Source organism: Aythya ferina (assembly GCF_964211825.1).
Source record: "Aythya ferina genome assembly, chromosome: 1".
Classification (NCBI taxonomy): Eukaryota; Metazoa; Chordata; class Aves; order Anseriformes; family Anatidae; genus Aythya; species Aythya ferina.
In genome coordinates this window covers 131,701,441-131,721,004 of record NC_140296.1, presented here as the reverse complement: position 1 = coordinate 131,721,004, position 19,564 = coordinate 131,701,441, and the positions used below count along the sequence as shown (strand labels likewise).

Sequence of the window (19,564 nt, the reverse complement as noted above, 5' to 3'; positions counted from 1 at the left end):
TTGAAATTCCAGATCCTTTATTAATACATGAAAAAATAAGAAGAAAAAAAAAAAAAGTGAAGTGAAAAAAAAATGTTGTTACTACTTTGTTTAAAACAGTACCATATTTTTCCTGATGTAGTTGACGCAGTTACATTTGTTTAAATGCGTGTATAGCAGGAAAGATAATCTGTAATAATAAAAGATGGTTGATTTAATGAGTTAATACAAAATCCCTCAAAATCACACCTTACAGAACATCATGATGTTGCTGGTCTAGGAATTAGACTGACAAAAACATTTAGCTAGAAGGTCATACTGATAACTAGAATGAATTTACTGGTATGCAATCCTTGTACATATTGGACCTGTGACTGAAAAACAGATTTAAAAGTGTTTTTAGACCACTGATCATACAAATTTTTGTGTATGCAACAGTGGAATTAAAAAGGGGGATTCTGTGGACAAAGCAGTGTTGTTTCCAACTTTATTTCAGATTTTATTGTCTGAATATTAGAACAGCGGTTTGGGGTTTTGTTTTATTCCTTATTCTTGGAGCTGAACACTGTACTTTCACGCAAAAATCTTGTTTGTATCAAGGGGAATTTTGTCCCAAACAGAATTTCAAGATTAAATGTATTACATTGCTACTGTATGCATAAGGCGATTTTTACTAATAGATTTGTTTCCACATATACACATGAAACAAACATAGTATTTATTTGTCTGATTTGCAGGTGGATTTGCAGGACAAGACTCAGATAAGTCTGGCGTATCCATGTTTGATATTCAGTGCCTTCTGGATAAAGAAGGTGCATCAGAACTAGTCATAGATGTTATAGTAAACACCAAAAATGACAGAATTTTCTCAGAAGGCATTTTGCTTGGTATTGCATTGCTTGAAGGTGGAAACACACAAACACAGGTACTTGTTTCATTTACTTATTCACATGTTGCTTTGTAGTCTGGAGACAAATAAAAAGAACATTCTTGTAGTGAGTTCTGTAGGAATTTTATCCCTATAAAATGTATTCTTAAAATGCAGATGTAAATAAGCCCTGTTATTATACAGTATCTCATAGTGTAGACTCTTCAGTAGAAGAAAGCATTTTTCAACTGTCCTTTTCTAGGGAGTACAGTGCTTCTTTTAATCAGGTCTTTACCGTATGAGCATTATATCCAGATATTTCAAGGTTCATATTGTAAATTTAATAATTACAATACTCCAATACTTTCATGTTTAAAATAGCAAAAAAAAAAATCAAAAAAAAAAAAATCTGGAAACATTTGAGGCATTTTTTCAAAATCTCCAGAGAGAAAAATTGGCCATTTGGCCAATTGGTCTATGGAATATTCCATTCCATAGGAAATACCAGTTTTAAACTATGGATTCTAGTTTTTGTGAATATCACTCTTACACAACTTTAGCCAAATAAGATGACTGTTTATTCTTATTCTATCTATGATCAGCAGCGATACCATAAGAGAGGAGAGATGGCATAAATCTCTCCCTATCTCATCATTGCCTGTGAAGGGAACCTAAGTAACCAACTTATACCTCATTTCAAGACTATGAAAGTTAAATGAGAGGAATCCCATCCTATATCTCTATTCTGTAAAAAAAGACAGTGCAATCTGTCACCCTTACAGAGAGTCCAGAAAGTGTTAAAGAAGTGAGATGTTGTTGCAGCTTTCTGAAATGAATTGTTAGGGAATTGTAAAAGGACTTAACTTGTGAGACAGAGGTTTGCAAACTGCTGGAAATGGTACTCAGCCTGCTTGACAGTAATACTAAGGGATGGGACTTAAAAACCTAAAATTCCAGTTCTGTGACTGTGAAGAACTAAGAATGTGTACAGGCTAAGTAAGCTGTAACATTACATGTAAATGTAGATGTTTCATGGTTCCCCTTGTAGTTACATAATACAAAATACTTTCACTATTATGTATAAATGGAATATTGTAACTCCGGAATGCCTGGAGAAATGGAGACTGTCACGAAGTATTTTAATTTCAGCGTAATATTGTGACATTTGAAAGATTGCAAATAATACTGTTCACCATTTTAGCTAAATGTAAAAATATTATGATCAATATTCGTTACCAGCCCTGTGTATCACTTTGTGAAAGAACTAGTTATGCAGTGGCCACCATTTTTTCTGTGTAAGTGAAGTAATGATTCATTATATGTTTCACAAAAGTAGAGTTTTGTTTTTTATTTCTTAGAAGGATAGCTTGAGTGTCTTTTTTTTTTTTTTTTCTTCAGTATTCAACTTACCAGCAACTGAAGGAGCAAAAAAAGTCAGAAAAATTCTTTAAAGTCCTGTATGACCGCATGAAAGCTGCTCAGCAAGAGATACGATCAACAGTGACAGTGAACACTATTGATTTGGGGAGTAAAAAGAAAGATGATGATAGTGACCTAACCGTATCTGTTCCCAAAAAGAGAGGTAAGGAGGAACCCATGTAAAAGAGGGAAGAGGGTAGTGCATTACATCCAAGCTGCATGTATTGCACCACTGATAATATCTTGCATTGATCAAGACGATTTAACAGTAATCATTACTAATTTGCCTCATTTGCCTATTTTACTCTAAATTGCAGCCCATATCTTAAAGTGGTTACATGGAATTATCATTGATGAAGTCAGTGAAACGATGACGATTTACACCAGTAGAAGATATAGACCCAAATTTTTAGAGAAGCAGAAGTAGAGGCTGCTGCTAATGGGGCTATTTCACAAGAGCAAGCACAGGAACTGATTTCTCACCCTGTGGTCTTTCCATTGTTCTCATCATTTATTGTATATGGAAGAGAAATAGTAGGGCTTTTTGTTTTAATGTTCTACTTAATTCTTGTTTGTGGTTTATTTGGAACATGCTATCCCTGCATGAATGTTGCTTTGATATTCTTTGTAAGTTGCCTAGAGGTCTTCAAAAAGTTAGGCACCAAAAAAGAAAAAGTTGCATTCATTATTACTGTTTTTTCTTCTTCTTCTTCTTCTTCTTTTTTTTTTTTTTTTTTTTTTTTTTTTTCCCCGTTTAATAAAACAAGGGAAAACAGCTTCAAAAATTAAGGAAAACTATCTTCTTTTCAGTGAAGGATTCAACACTGCATCTGAAAGAGGGTATGAAAGGTCAGCTAACAGAAGCATCTTCTGCAACATCCAAGGCTTACTCTGTATATAGAAGAGAAATGGACCCAGAAATAGATCTTATGGGCTCAGGAACAGATGCTGCAAATGCAGAAGAGAAGTCCACAGAAGAAGCAATAATGAGTCCTGCTATTGCAATCATGCAGCCAATACTGAGATTTCTTCAGCTGCTGTGTGAGAACCACAACCGAGAGCTCCAGGTAAAGTGTTTCTGAGCAGAGTTGCAAAAGAAGTATTGCAGGAGCTGGAACTTCATGAAGGAAGTAGAACGTGCCTGTGCCTGGCTTCTGTTACAGAATAAGGGTGTCTAAATTATTATTTTGGCCTAAGGGATAAAATAACCCTTTTCAAGAACTGTCTGCATGTTCAGTTTAAGCGTATGTTTATGCCCTCAGAGTGGCTTGGGGACCTTAACATAGCCACATGGAATTGAGAAGTTTCAAAAAGTTCCTGTTAATATGGTTTCTTTGCACAAATGGTGGGTCACTTACCACAGGCTTGAAGATTCCAGGAAGTTTCTGGACAAAGTTTGGGTACCGCTCTTTACCCTAGATATTATGATTAAAGGCTGCAAAATGCAACATGAGTCCCTGCTATCAGTTCCTCTGGTAAAAATTACTGTCCCCTTAGCAACTTTTGCAAAATGAATTTTCTCTAAATATGCCTCAGTGTACTGTCCAGTAGCCTCCCTGAAAGTAATGCTGGGGATGCCTTGAACTAAACTACTGTTCTTCACTGACACTGCTATGGAGCAGTCTGAATGCGCTGCTCCACCTGCCCAGCTATGGGGCAAGAACTTCCCAAACAAAGGATCATGATAAACAGATGGTTGGGGTCAGGCATGCAGGATGTCTGTAAGACAGGTGTTTGCAGATGTTTGCAAAGTTCATGTTTCTAAGTCCTTCTTTCTCTACTGACTTAATCAAATGATAGTTCTCAACTGCTGCACTAAAACATAATGTATTTTCTACAGTGTAGTGTACTTCAGTGCTAAGGTGGACTAATCATGTGGTTATAAATTGTACCTTGCAGAAATTTCATGAAAAAGACCGTGTGTTTGACATGACTCTAACAGTCTTTCTCTCCTTTTTTTTTTTTTCTAAGAATTTTCTAAGACATCAGAACAATAAAACAAATTACAACCTTGTTTGTGAGACCCTTCAGTTTTTGGACTGTATCTGTGGAAGCACGACAGGTGGACTAGGCTTACTGGGGCTTTATATCAATGAGAGGAACGTGGCTCTTGTGAACCAGACATTGGAAAGCTTGACTGAATATTGCCAAGGTCCATGCCATGAAAATCAGGTAGGCCTTGAATAACTGCTGGATGCAAAAGTATCTAATTGAATGTGTGGTATCTTTGTGCTTATCATAATAAGCACAAAGGGGGAGTTTTAGGTTAGATGTTAGGAAGAACTTCTTTACCGAAAGGGTTGTTAGACATTGGAACAGGCTGCCCAGGGAAGTGGTGGAGTCACCATCCCTGGAAGTCTTTAAAAGACGTTTAGACGTAGAGCTTAGGGATATGGTTTAGTGGGGATTGTTAGCATTAGGTAGAGGTTGGACTCGATGATCTTGAGGTCTCTTCCAACCTAGAAGTTCTGTGTTATTCTGTGTGTGATAAACTTTTCAATGTTCTTAATAACAAGTTCACTTGCAATTACTGTGACTAAGCTGAAAACATGTCAAAGCTGCATAAGAACAGATAAATTATTTCGAACCAGAACTAAAATCAGACTCTTCCTGTAGAATGTCAGCTTACATGTAGGGTTTCCAGTCCTTTTGGAGAGTTTTATGTCTTACGTCAGTGGGTCTATGGTTTAAATCTCACTTTATGAAACTTTGGATTTCAAGTCACAATTGTAGAAAGTACATTGCATACACTACTGTGATGGTTTTGTTTGTTTGTTTGTTTTTGTTCTGTTTTGTTTTTCCACTTTCATTCATTTTGCCTTTGGTTTTTATATCGTTTGCTAATATTTACTTCCCTGATTTAACCTAACTGCCACAGAGTTTAACTTACTGTTTTGCTATATTACCTATCAGCACTTTTAATTATGATATCAGCAGGAAAATGAATGAGGCTGAAGACCATGTTTCTAATCAAATATATAGTTCTGTGCCTTGCTTGATGCAGGCTTTTTAACTGTGGCTGTTGGTAGATGTCTCTATCGTGCTATGCTGAGGCAAGTAAAGAATGTACTTATATGCTGTTGTAATTGATTTGAAGAGAACAAAACTGTAGTAGAGTTGTCTGGATGAAATTTCAGAATTTTCACTATGGATTAGGAATGGAAAAATCAAAGTGGGCAAAAATACAAAGACACAATCTATTCTTGGTAGTAGAAATAGTTGAAGAAGTACATAGAGTATTAATGCTCATTCATTAACGTGCACAAATGAAGTGCAAAGTGCTTTTATCGCTGTTGCTGGTAATCAACTGCCTTTACTTAAAACTTTAAAAACAAGCAAAGAAGTAAAAGTATTTTAGTGGGCTAAATTTTAAACAGTCATATTCGATCCAGTAATTAATGGGGAAAAACATTTGCAAAAAGAGTAATTACAGGACTAGAAATGAGGAAAAACGGTTCTCAAGTTAATTTGTTCTCTAACTTTACAGAGAAACACTGATAATGCAAGGGAATGATTAGTTAGACTTATTATTTAGTCTTACCTGCTGCTGGGAAGTCACTCAGGATTACAGTTATGCTTGTGTACACCAACTGCAAATCTCATTCAGTGTATTTCAAAGGCAAATGCTCCACACTGTCATTTTCATCTGCTTTTTTGTTGGTGGTGGTGTTTTTTGTTTTGTTTTCTTTGTTAGTTTTTTTTGTTTGTTTGTTTGTTTGTTTGTTTGTTTTCCATCTCTCAAGCTTTCTGGAAAACTTCTCCTTTCGTATTGTTCTGTAAACCTGTTAGAAAAAAAATACCATACACTTATACAGCTGACATTTATTGATGTGGCTTAGAAGGTCCAGAACTCCAGCTGTAAAAGCACTGGGGAAGTACAGTTGATCATATTTACAGTTTTGATTTCTGTGTGCAGAAATGTCCTTGTGTGCAGCATATGTCCAAATGAGTGTAGATAACCTTAATCTTTGCAAACAGGTTATGCTATAAGACAGTGATATTAATGCTGGTTGCTGAATGCAAATTTAGAATTTGAGTGTGCAAATTTGATTCAAGTGTGTCTTTTATGTTTGTATGTGTGTATCCAGCCAAATCTGGCAGTGCTCCTGTGGCTTGCTGTCTCTAACTTGTACCACTTGCTGCCTAATCCTGCATGACTCACTGCAAGCAAATTTTAGCTTGCACCACTTCTTTTCCAGTTGTATACCTCACTATTGGCAGTGTTGGGATTAGTTCTGTGCACCAAGTCTTCCTCAGCACAACTTGTGTCATGTTTTCAGGCTGCTCTGCTTTGGCTGGGAGGTTCATTGCAATCACAGGGTCATTCAAGTTTTGCACCCTTGTTTTGGAAATTTGCTGATGCGCATATTCTCTCTCTCTCCCCTCCTCACCCCTTTTTTTCTTTCCCTGTCTCCCTCCTCTCTCTATGACTGTTCTCTTCTCTTATTTTAGACCTGCATAGCCACCCATGAATCTAATGGGATTGATATTATAATTGCACTCATCTTGAATGACATAAACCCTCTTGGCAAATACTGCATGGACTTGGTGCTTCAGCTAAAGGTACAGTAAATGTAAACTTGTTTATTTAAATTTGAGTAATAAAAGAAGACATACCTATGCAAGAGCTCTAGGTGACCTGACATTTACTTAGTCTTATCATAGCATGATATACTCAGCAGCCCTGAAAAACAAGTGGTGCAAATGAATTCAAATCAGCTTAATCCACTTCAGTCCTTCTACAATAGGACTTTTGGCCAACTGTTGTGTTTGGGAGTACACCCTCAGCTTTTTTTAAAGAATCCTGTCAAATAGACATGATGTAGCTAGCATGAAGAGTACACATCGTGGGCACAAAATCTCATTGGATTGATAAACAGGTATACTGTTAAGGCAATGTAACATCAGACATTCTCTGTATATACTGAGTTCTGTGATTCTGTGGACTTAAACAAAATATTTGAGAAGGAGATGTTGTGAAAAAAATATATATATATATCAGATGACCTGTAATTAAGATGTCAAATGAAGTTGAAAATGTGGTTAAATTAAATTACATTTTATTTCCCTTCTCAGTGTTCTCTGAGGGAATGGTGAAGTGTAGAGTGGGACTGCTTGAATTTTGTTTTGTATTCTCTTGAGAATTGGATAGGTTCATAGATAAGTTTCTCTGGTCTGTGTGCCATCACATGCAGAGGGAAACTTTGCAGCTATACTGTCTGCCAAGTAGGGTAGAACACGTCCAGAAAGAACTTTAGATTATTGTCTTTTCTTGCCTTCTGAATGAAGTATTTCCATTGCAGATGGTCTATTTCCTCCCCAAAACCAGCAAATACTTTGTGGTAGCTGCACTGCATCATATTGGCAACATTATGGATGTCTAATAAAATAATTAATATAGCCATATATCATGTACAATGAAACATTGAATCAACAATGTTTTACACATGATTTTAATAACTGTAATTACATGTTTGAATGGCAGTATAATTCAAGTCCTCCTCAAGCAAAACGCTTAAGCAGACATTTAACTTTGAACTTGGAGATAGTTCTTTTGAAGTCCAAATTTCAGTCTCTGTAAAGACCTAGCTATGTTCACTCCAGTGCCATTTTGATTTACTGTTACCACAAAACTCAAAAATGTTTGTAAAACATCTTTCCTATCTAATTCCCAAGACTGGAGTTTATTGGCATTGCTACAATGACCAGTTTGGCCATTTTCATGGGACACTATTTATGCCTCACTTACTTAAATAGCAGAAGTTGTAGTGAATGATATCAAAGGGTCAAATTGCGGAACTGATTATGGTGTTACAAAATCAGTGTCATTTAAGTTAGAACGGACATGTGGAGGTCACATAGTCCAACACCTCCACTCAAGCAAGGTCAGCTAGAGCAGGTGACCAGTTGGGTTTTATTATCTCCAAGGACAGAGATGCCACAACCCATCTGGGCAAACTTCCAGTGTTTGACCAACTTCAAAGTAAAAGAGTGTTAAGATGGAATTTCATTTATGTTTTAATTTGTGTCCATTACCTCTTGTGCTGTCACTGAGCACTACTGAGAAGAGCCTAGCTCCCTCTTCATTCTCTTCCATCAGGTATTTTTACTTGATAATACTTTATACTGATAAGATTCCCTTGAGCCCTCTCTTTTCCAGGCTGAACAGTCCCAGCTCCCCTCAGCTACTCCTAATGGAAAACTCATTTAACAGAGCAGCTCTTTGCTGGACTTGTTCTTGTAAGTCCATATTGTTTGTGTATTATGGAGCCCAGAACTGGATACAGTACTGAGCTAGATGTGATGTCAAGAGTTAGATGCAAATTAGGAATTTACTGGTGTGTGTTTTTTTTGTTTGTTTGTTTCTTTGGTTTTTTGAGTGACAATACATCCAAGTAATACAGCACTGAGTTTACCAGGTAATGTTTAGCCCTGGCAGTCTGTCAGTGCTTATAGACAACTCAGAAGTTGTAGATTTTGCAGTGAAAATACAAAATTTCAAGTATATAGTCCCACACATGCATAAAAACACATTTAGATGCTTTTTTCATGGAACACTACATACTGAACTCACACCCCTTTAACCAAAGCAAAGGCCATGCAGAATTATATTTTCGCATACCGTCCTAATTTGCCTTGTTTTGCACATACTTTGTGATGTGGTATTTAATTACATCTTCATGGATTATATTTTCCATTGGACTTTGGAATCATTTGGTGAGCAGGATAGACAATGTTCATTGAGTGAACAGATGTCCAATGTTCTGTTCTGCCTTTTGTTATTTGTTATGACCCTCCCAGCCTTTCTTGCTGACTAGTATTTAAGACCTGGTACAGCATATGATCTCAATATCTGCCACTCTGAGTAGTGGCAGGATGAAGAGACATTGTCAGTCTAGTAGCCCATGCAATTCCCTGGAAAAGGGTAGAGAGACTAATAAATGTCGTTTTGGCTTTTCTTGTAGTACTCTATAAGATGAAATGGGAACCCAGGAAAAGAAAAATGAAGGCCAGAAGTATTTGAGATATCCATTTTGTATCAACTGGGGACTGGTTCTTCATAGTACTAATATGTTCTGAAGAACTTTATGTTCTGTTTTCAAAGTATTGGACCTCTTTTCACCACTGATATCTGGGAATAGAAGCCAGGGTCTCATGGTTCTCAAAAGCATGCAGAAAATGAGAAACAAGTGGTTAAACAAGCATCTCAAAGTGAGGTGTAAGTGATCAGATAGAGAAGGGGAAGGAGAAAGTGACTTTTGAGTCAGAAATTTCCTTCTTTGGGGCAAAAATCTAGAGGATGTGCCTGCTTGCTGTACTTCTAGGTACACCACTTTTTCAGAGTCAGTAGCAAGAAGCTGGCTACTAATGGTAGTAAGATCAACCCACCCTTTACCTTTCTTCACTTCACAGAAGCTGCAGTAGGATTCTCTCCACCCTAAGGATTGCCTGCACTGGGAATGGCTTCAAGCCCTCCTCAGCCATGAACGAATAGACTGAGGCCTCTTTCCATTGTTTCCACTTTTTACTTCTCAAGCTTCCTGATAGCCTGTCTTGTCCCCTTCCCTTCTCATTCTGAGATCCTACCAGTGCTGCCACAACTGACTTGGTCACTCACCATTGTAAGCGAACTCTGCAGCAGAATGCATCCAGTTTTTCAGAGCAGCACCCTGCTAGGAGTCTCTCACTTTCTGTCTTTTCCTTCCCCCAATGCCATTCAATGTATTTGCTCAAGTTTCGCTATGTAGATTGCAAGGTGAAGAATCTGGCTAGACCTTTCTAGTGGACAGTCCTGATTTGATTTGAGAAAGAAAAGGGTGGCTATGGAAAAATTCATATGGCATCCCATTATCCTTCAGCCAGTCCCAGTCTGATCTTCTCATCCATTGTTCTTTGTCCTTATCTCATTTTTGTGTTTGCAAGCTTAGTCTTCTCTCTCCTGGCTTTTCACTCAACTTCCAGTCTCCTCTCCTAGAAGGTCCTAGTTCCTCAGTCATGTAGGAATCCTCATTCTATTCTTCCATTCTCCTTCCATCTTTCCTTTCTTCTGCTGCTGACTTTTAATCGTACAATCCTCCAGTTCTTTATCCAGCTGTCTTAATATAGTTGTATTGAGTTCTCCTCATGCATTCTCATATATTTTTCTCATTTTCACACATTCTCTGAAACTCAGTACCAGATATTTCCTTTTGTGCTGCCCATGAGATAGTCTAGACTTAATTCAGTTGCACACAAAAGTACTATTTGAATTGCCTGTGTGCACCTTGCCTGGCTTCCAAGTGCTGCTCCACAAGAGTATGGGTTTCTTATTTCAGAAATCCACCCAAAGCTAGAAGCTATGGCATCAGACTTAGAAAATAGTTTCTAATTCTGTTTGGTTCACTGGCTTCAGGTGTTTTCCTAGCCAGTCCTACCTTCATCCATACTTCCTCTGTTCCATTTTGTGTTTTCCTCCAATAAACTTATGTCCCTGTTCAGTCTCCCTTTTATCCAAGTTCTTCTTCCAACATCTTTCAAAGCAGGCAGTCCTTCCCTCCACGTTCCATAAACTTCGGCAAGTACTTATGAGCAAACACAGACTGGAAACTGCTCGGAAGTATCTGTTGTTCCCCATGCTGGAGCATACTATTCAGAAGTACCTTGTCAAGCTGGAGAAATAATCTGATAAGAACCTCATGAACTTGGAAAAAGGCAAACACAAAGTCTTGCATCTGGGATGGATTAACCTGTGCAATAGTACAGGCAGAGTACTAAATGACTGAAAAGCAGCTTTGTAGAAATAGATGGTTGTCCTGGTTGAGAAGTTAAGCATGAGTCAGCAGTATACCCTTGTAGCAGGAAACCCAACCACATCTTGGGCTGTATTTGCGGGAGTGCAGCCAGCAGGTTGAGGGAAGTGATCTTTCACTTTTGTTTGACACTAGACTGCATCTGAAGTACCTTGCCTATTTGGGAGCTCTGTGGTGTGGGAAAGGCATTGAGGTACTGGACTGATTGCAGTGGAGTGCTGTTAAACTGATGTATGAGGTAAGAGGTTCAGCCTGCACCAGAGATGGCTTCAAGGAGACCTCTTGATGCAACCACCACAGGAGTAGCACAGAAAAGGTACAGCCAGACGTCTCTTGGAGATGCATAGTGGAAAGGTGGGGGACAATGAACACAAGCTGGAGTGTGGGAAACTCTAATTAGATACAAGAAAAAATTATTTTCTTGTGAAGGTCATCAAGCTGGGAACTGGTGCCCAGGCAGGCTGTGAGGTCCTTCTTTGGAGGTGTTCAGACCTCAGCTTCACACAGTCCTGTGCAGGGGCTTTGAGCAAGGGCTGGGGCTGCTGAAAAGATCAGTCCAGAGGCAAGCCTTGAACACATGTCTATGTGGTCCAACCTGCCTGATTCTGTGCAGAATCTTTTTGTAACAAAAAGAAAGCCTGTGGGCTTTTAATTGTGAAAATCTAGAAAGTTTCTACAGTGCAGTATTGAAATCATAATTTAAAAAATACTTACCAGTTGGACAAATTTGTCTGGGTACCCTGGCGACTACAACTTGAATTGTTATGTTATCTTAGCCTCTAGTGCCCCACATTTTCAGCTCTGCTATCAAGAACTGGAGATACAAAGACTGCTTAAAACAGAAGTTCCTCGAACATGCGGAAAATAACATATTTTTTTTTGCCTCAGTCTCAAAAGCAACTGAACCCTTTCCCTCTGAAATTGTCCTTGCTAATTGTCTGAGGCACACCCTTGCTGTGAGAAATTTCAGTTTGAATTGCTAACATTTGGCAATAAGCAGCTGAGAACAAGGTTATATAATGGGTTTAGAGTTTTACTAGCTCCTACCTGTACTGCAGTCTACATGCATGTAATCAAACAGCTCAGTCTGCTGTTAGGAGGGATGAGGGGATATTCCCCAATGGTACGTGCAACACGTGGACCAAGGCAAACACACTGTGCCAGAAAGCAGTCAGTAGCTAAGAAGCCTCACCAAACAGGTGAATGTGGGCATGGTGTCTCTGCAGTTTACAAATATAAACAGATTTAGCTCTTGTACCACCACCTCCAGCAAGGTGTTGAGTTACAGGGAAGTGAAACAACTTACCCAGAATCACACAGGAAGCTTCTGGCTGAGCTAGGAACTGAAGTGTTGTGCACTTTGTAAGCACTGTTAAGGTGCTTAAACCTCCAAAACCATTCTTTCACTCCTATTCACAACAATTGATCTAACTGGAAGTAAGACACGTCTCCAAAGTCTAAAGCATTATTGGGTTATAGCTGCTGAAGCTCACGATATTTAATCTGTGGGAAAGATCTCAATTAAAAGCAACCTGTTGTCAGAGTGAAGGATATCTTTTATATATTCCCCGAAGAATATATGATAGTGAAACAAAATTCCAGGAATGTATGAAAACAGTTTATTTTATAGCACTTCAAATAATAATGAATTAGGGTTTAGAAAAAACATAGGGGAAGAAAACCTGCCTGAATGATGGAACCTTTTGTCTAATACACTTTGTAATTACCTCTGCTGAGTATTGTTTTAACAGAATGCTGTGACAAAAATTGCTAGGTGGGCAATAAGAAAAGGAAATGGGATTTCATTTCTTGTGCACAGTATAGAACAGAACTATGTATTTAAGTCAGATTTTTTTTTAATATTTAAAATGCTTCCTCAAATGTAGTGTGCTGGGTTAGTTAGTCTTACGGTATGCTGACATTAAAATGGGAGAAAAGCCCTATTAAATATGTCAGTAGAATAAAAGATGCAAGTAGTCTAAAATCTTATCCACTAAAAAAGTGGTCCCGGTAATCTCAATTAAAACAAATGCAAGGATCGTTAATCCATGAAATAGATTTTAAATTTACATTAACTTGTTCTTGTATCTTTAGAACAATGCCTCCAAGCTCTTGCTGGCTATTATGGAAAGCAGGCATGACAGTGAGAATGCGGAAAGAATCCTTTTCAACATGAGACCAAGGGAACTGGTGAGAAAACTTCTGAATATTCATAAATCTTTGGCTGAAAAAAATCTGTCATTAAAACATTTTAAAATGATCTGCATCTAGGTTGAAGAGTTGGCAGCATATAGTGACACAATGTATCAGGATAGTACTCATTCACAAAAGTACTTTAAAAGGATCGAGCATGCATGATTTCAGTCTTTACGACTTCATTATTTTTATCCATTCCAAGCACTTTTCTGTAATTGTTTCTTAACTAAATTATCATACTCTGGTAGACTGTCTTCAAGTACACTTTGTCATGGGCTGGGAAATTAAGCTTGTACAGTTTGTGAAACAGTACTAACAGAAGTGTGTGCATATGCATTTATATATACATCTCATGAACAAACAACAAAAGTTACAAACAGTTATTGCTGTGTTTTGGAATAGGTGTGATACTTGTATAGGTCTCCAAGAATGTTAAATAGATTGGAAGCCTGGAGAAATTGTTTCCAAACAAATGGACCATGTAGCAACAGTGACTGGAAAACCTGTTTTGTGGGGAGATCTGTGGGCATCAGCAGGATCAGGCCCTTTCTGGGGAATGGAGGACTTTTCCCCTTGTTTGGAATTACCCCAGTGCCCTGCCCAGATCTGTATCTTCCTTTCCTTTTTGGCTTTGTTTGTTGTTTGTTTGTTTGTTTTTATTTTGTTTCTGTTAAACTATAAGGAGAGCTCTGAGTTGCATTGCAGCCTGCTCTATCCACAGAGGGATCGCACCTGCCCTGTAACTGCCAAAAGGCACTACCTGTGCTACCTGTTGATCTGTCTTTAAAACATCTGTGAAAATACCTTCTCAAAAAGACTCAACATTCCTGTTCCTTTCTCATGGTTGCAGTTTTGCTGACGAGAAGTGTAGCAGTTTGGAGCTTCATAAATACTTCAAGCTCTTCTTTATTCAGAAAGTGTTTCCCAGACTGCTCACTCTTAGAACTGCAGGGCACCCATCCAAGCTTGTGCTGAACAAAGTGAATGTGTTCAAACACCATGTGCTTTTTCCCTGAGGATGACATTTATTTAATCTCTCCTTGGTTTGGCTTGTGTTGCAGGTGGATGTGATGAAGAATGCATATAACCAAGGCCTAGAATGTGACCATGAGGAGGAGAATGGAGATGATGGCATCTCCCCAAAAGATGTTGGCCATAATATCTATATTTTGGCACATCAGGTATGTCTTGTTGTGAAACCACTTCCAGAAAAGTGTTAAATGCTTAAATTCCACACAAAACTTGTATGATCAAAAATCCTTTCTTGTGATTTCTGTCTCACATTTGTGTACTACATGACCTTAGCTGGAAAGCTGCTGATAGCAGGACAAGTAAGCAGTCTCACTGTAAGAGTAGGCAGTATGAGGAATTTGGTAAGCACTATTTGTGTGAAATAATAATGTAGAGCAGAGCAATTAATGTACACGTAGCTTTGTCTTTCGTTAACAGATCACATATATCAATCAAATCGTAAATCAAGTTATTATTTCTATATTCTAATTAATAGCTTCAGTAGTGGTATCAAGTAAACTTGAATTGAAAAGATTGACATTATTTTAGATATATTAATTACTCAGCCAATAAGAATAATTGGGCCTCTTTACTGTTGTCTCCATCTGTATTATGTTGTAGTGCCCTCAAGCTTTTTCTGATCACTTTTTCTTCTCTCATGGAAAAGATAGAATGTACGCTGATGTTTAATGAGATACTCATTTTTCAGAGCAGTTGGTATCAAAAATAGTTTCTTCATTTTTCAGTCACATTAAGAAATTTGATTGAAAGATTTTTTTAATCAAAAAAATAAAGACCACATATTTCTTCATTATATCATAAATGATAGCATTTGGTATTTCAGGGGATGTGTTTTTAAAAATGTTTTACTAAGTAAGAAGAGATAAATAGAAATAAAGGGAGTGTTCTTTATTATTATACTTGTTAAGTGTTTTCTGTTTATTCATTATACTTAAGTGTTTTTAGGAATTAAATACTTAGTGGAAAAAGAAAGGAAAGCAATCTTCTGAATTATGCTCACATGCTTGCAGAACATTTGTCTTAAGTCTTATTCTCATGTTGTTGCTATGGATGACCATGCTCAACTCTTGTTTTGTATATAGGTCTGTACATAAGATACCCATCAAAGATCACAGTACTTTTGGAAAGTATCTGTAGCTTCTTACATTGTATGACTATTTACTCCATGTATCAATGCTTATAATGAAAATTTAAGTGTCTGCCAAATCAAAATGTCAGTATTTTATGTCTTCTGCTTACAGCTTGTGTTAAATGACTTAGCAGTGTTCATGTCAATGGCAAATAAATTTTGAGGAGTAGAATATAGACCTAAAACCATATATGTAGTGACCACTGGGGTCATTTTACCAGAGAGGTCACTACTAAGTGTACACTAGTTAGCTGACATGTAGAGTGAATTCTGTCCCTAGACAAGTATTTGTGTGCCAGGGAAGCTCATCAATCTCTCCATAGCTGTTCCAAATGCTTCATCTGTAGTGGGTGTTTTGGTTGTGTAAGGCTCATGGCAGCAATTTACTGTGCTAATTCTCATTCTGTAAAATTAAATAGCATGATTTGCTCTGTATGCTGTAAAAAATTACCATCTTTTTACAAAAATTACTGTTTTCATCATCTTCCCATAATACTGTGCGTGCGTCTGTTTATAATGGCTTTGCAGACATGTCAAGCCCCATATCAAAACAGAGCAATGGAAGGGCAGGCAATCTGGGGAGTTTCCCTCTTCTCTGCTAATGAAAAGCTATGATTCTTGGCATAGAACTGCTGCTGATCCTTGACCCCAAACTCTTTCCACGTGTGCCCTTTTACTTGTTCTGGGATGGGCAGGATGTGAAGTTAGTCCCTCCTCAGTAAATCCATTGTTGCTGGGTTGCTTTTCTGGTTCAACTCTAACCGCCCTCTTCTGCTTTGCTGTATCTGAGGGGCTTATTGGTGTCTGGGCCTTCCACTCAGCTTAGCCAACCTAATTTACATAACATGTATTTGCTGTACTCCTTACAGTTTCACAGTCCATCTGACTTTGTTTTTTTCCTACAAACAGCATGGATCTTCAGTCACTTTCCTGACACTTGCATGTGACCACTTGTTCTAGTTACAGCTTTTTGGTCCCTCTGTATTAGCAGAATCAAGACCAAGAGTTCCTCTTTTGCTGTTAGAGCCTTCAAACACAGACAGTTTATTTTGGGGAGCCTAGACTTTCATTTTTTGTCGTTGCACTTTTCAGGGCTCTGGTGGGTTCTGCATTTTGCCACCACTACATCCTTCCTTGCCCTTCCTGTGGCTGATTTTACCAGACGCAAAAGGCATTCTTGTAAATGTTTGACCCACAGTGCATAGAAACTTTTAAATATGTCACAAGCAAGGCTGAGATTTCTGTTATTAAATATTCTTCACACCCTCTCAGCCCCCACCCCAAATGCACATGCAGGCATATGTATGCACGTGCATACACACACACACAGGCAGACACAGATAGCCTGGGACACAGTGGTAAGATATTAAATGTTAATTGTGCTAAGTCATAACAGTTACCACTTCTTTTCCAAATCTTTCTTTGTCCTCCTTCCCTTTACGTTTTCATCCTTCTCCAGCCTGCCACATGCAGTAGCTGTACTGCTCACCTTGCACTGGCTTCAGGGCTGTCTGGATACTGCTATTCCCTACTTTTCCTGTTCAATGTATTATGAGCAGAGAATGGAACAGCACTAAAAGAAGAACTGAATTATCAATGAGGAACTTACCCTAAATTGCACCTTCACTCTGCAGCTTGGTTTTAGGGCAAGGACTCATTCCAGATGTAGCTCTTCTGCAGCCTCAAGCACAAGCTGATGCATGAGGTTACATCCTGGAAAAATAAGACTGTTATTGCTAAAGACTGGTCACAATTCTCTTGAAAATCTATGGAGAAGATTTTTTTTCTTTGTCTTGTTCAAATGTCATGTTCAGAGCCAAACCTTGAACTTGACATTCCTAATTTCTTACAGTAGTCTCAGGTGAATACCAGTGGTATGTTACAGATAGTTCCATCAGTTCTTATACCTCTTCTTTTCAAGCTTCAGTCAAGAGTAATTGCTGTGGTGTTTCTGTTGCTGTCCTTTTTAAAAGATCCTGTTAAAGCAGGCTATGCTTTGTTTTGCAAAGCTAGGAAGGCCGTCATCAAAGAAATTTTGTCTTGATGTGATGTCTCTGTAGAGTTTACAAAAGCTTTTGACATAGTAGGACACGACACTTGAATACTTAGTCTAATGCTTCTGCACCAGAGGTGAATAGGAGAATCAAGTTTTTAAATGGCTACAAAAATGAAATCTTAAAAGGCCAAATAAATCCTCTGGCTTTTCAGATGACTGCTTGAGCTTCATAGCTGTTAGTTATAAAAAAGTATTTCAGCAGTTCGTAAACTAAAAAAGCTCTATAGGAGTTAGTAGTATTTCTCTGAAGTTCATAACCCCTTTACATTTACTATAAAATAAGAAAATGCAGTAGTTATAACCACAGGCTTCTATAGATTGCATGCATGTATATATGTACTTCTGTTAACAACATATACTTTAGAGTGTTTCTCTGTGTTTTGCTGCTAGTTGCAAACTCTCTAAATCAGGCATGAAGCCCTAGCTAATGCACTGTATCTTTCAGCAGGAGTGTATTCATGAGGCTTAGAGAACATTAAATAAATTTACATAGCTTCTAGTCATCTTGCAGCTTGGGAAGAATGCACTTTCATCTGCCTGTAGAACTGTGTAGACATGTCCTTGATCTAGAAGGATGTGAGTAGGTAAGCAGTAGGGAAGCAAATTATGGTACTACAACAAAATTTTCAATGCTTTGCGACTACCTATCTGGTTCCCAAAGCTTTTACGGGAGTATGAAAGTACTGACCTAATGTGGCATCCCTTTCATGGTGCATGTTCTGAGACTCTCAGATGAGCAAAATGTTCACTCAAATGCTTAATTTTAAGCACATGCTTAAATGCCTTGCTGGAGAAGGAGCATAGGTCTTAAAATTCCACAGTACATTGTAGCCTCCAGCTGAATAGGAGGAGTTTTAATGAGGTTAAGCTAAAATTTTATTGAAATCCCAAGGGAGTACCAAAACTACTTACATAAATACGATAATTTCCTAATGGCCCTAAGACTTACTGAAAAAACATTTCCTCCACCCTATGAAGTTAGAAGAAGTTGACACTGCCTGTTGATATCAATGCAGGTATATGGCATAAATAAACACAAACTTGATCTAGTTTATATTCTGATAAACTAACATCGTTGGAAATTCCCTTTCATTGATAAATTCTTAAAAGCAGATGGGGTAAAAGAAGCAGGATTTTGCTGTGACTTGTAGGGTTCTTGCTGCATGTACTACTAAGTATGCTGTAGCAACTGGAGATGTCATACTCCTTCCCTTTGGGTGCTTTTAAATGTACTGAGCAAAATAAGTCATTCAGCCATATATGTTTTCTTTATAAAGTACATTAATAGCAAAATCAAGATTTCTGTATCAAATGTGACAAACATTATAGAAGTAATCTCACTGCCATGTTTACTTCATGTAGTATACTGCATATTGGCGTATGCATGCACATTAAGAATATTTGGTAACCAGGTAAATTTTTATTGACAATATTATTGGTAATAATGGCATGGATTTATAGTTTGGAAGTACTAATGCACTACAGGCTGTAGTTTTTATTTTAGAAGTTAGTTTTTGTTTTTGACACCTGACATAGGATTTGTTTGATAATGAGGCTTGCATACAATATATTCACTAAGGAGAAAGTTAAGACAGGTTGGGTTGTTTTTATTTAAAGGTAGCTGTCCAAATACATAAATTTCTATGAAGCACAAAGCTTTTGTTTCTGTGGTTTTCTGTTTATCATGCTGTCTATACCTTCCACTTTATTTTCTGCATCAACGCTGTGCCTAGAACCATGTGCATACGGGCTCTTACATGCTATGGCAGAACAGATAAATGACAATAATAACAGTAATTCTGGAAGCATTTAAAGAATTAGCTTTGGCTTGTATAGGTGTTGGAGCAGTTAAAAGCTTTAGTTAATTTTGTTTCCCCCTCTCTTAGAGTAGGTGGTATTGCCCAATTTTAGAGATGAAGACACCAAGCCAGAAGTAGGTGTAGACAGCAAGTCATTTAGCCATCATGGGAAGAGAAGACAGCTTGCTTGATCCCCAGTGCTTTTCTTTAACTGCTACACTTGTTTTCCTCCTATGCTCACTTGATCCCAGCTACTTTACTAATGAGGAAAATTGGTATTTAATGGGTAATACAGTT

The 19,564-nt window shown here is 37.8% G+C and overlaps 1 protein-coding gene across 3 annotated transcripts in view; it reads left to right on the top strand.

Moving 5' to 3' along the window:
• The window catches only part of ITPR2 (inositol 1,4,5-trisphosphate receptor type 2), a 269,872-nt gene that overhangs the window by 186,203 nt on the left and 64,105 nt on the right, over positions 1-19,564 (top strand). For all 3 annotated transcript variants that reach the window (XM_084513429.1, XM_084513428.1, XM_084513430.1), the window contains 7 exons: positions 717-904; positions 2,246-2,429; positions 3,077-3,333; positions 4,238-4,438; positions 6,719-6,829; positions 13,150-13,245; positions 14,313-14,432. In XM_084513429.1, coding sequence (XP_084369555.1) covers positions 717-904; positions 2,246-2,429; positions 3,077-3,333; positions 4,238-4,438; positions 6,719-6,829; positions 13,150-13,245; positions 14,313-14,432 — 1,157 coding nt within the window. The remainder of the gene's footprint in view (positions 1-716; positions 905-2,245; positions 2,430-3,076; positions 3,334-4,237; positions 4,439-6,718; positions 6,830-13,149; positions 13,246-14,312; positions 14,433-19,564) is intronic.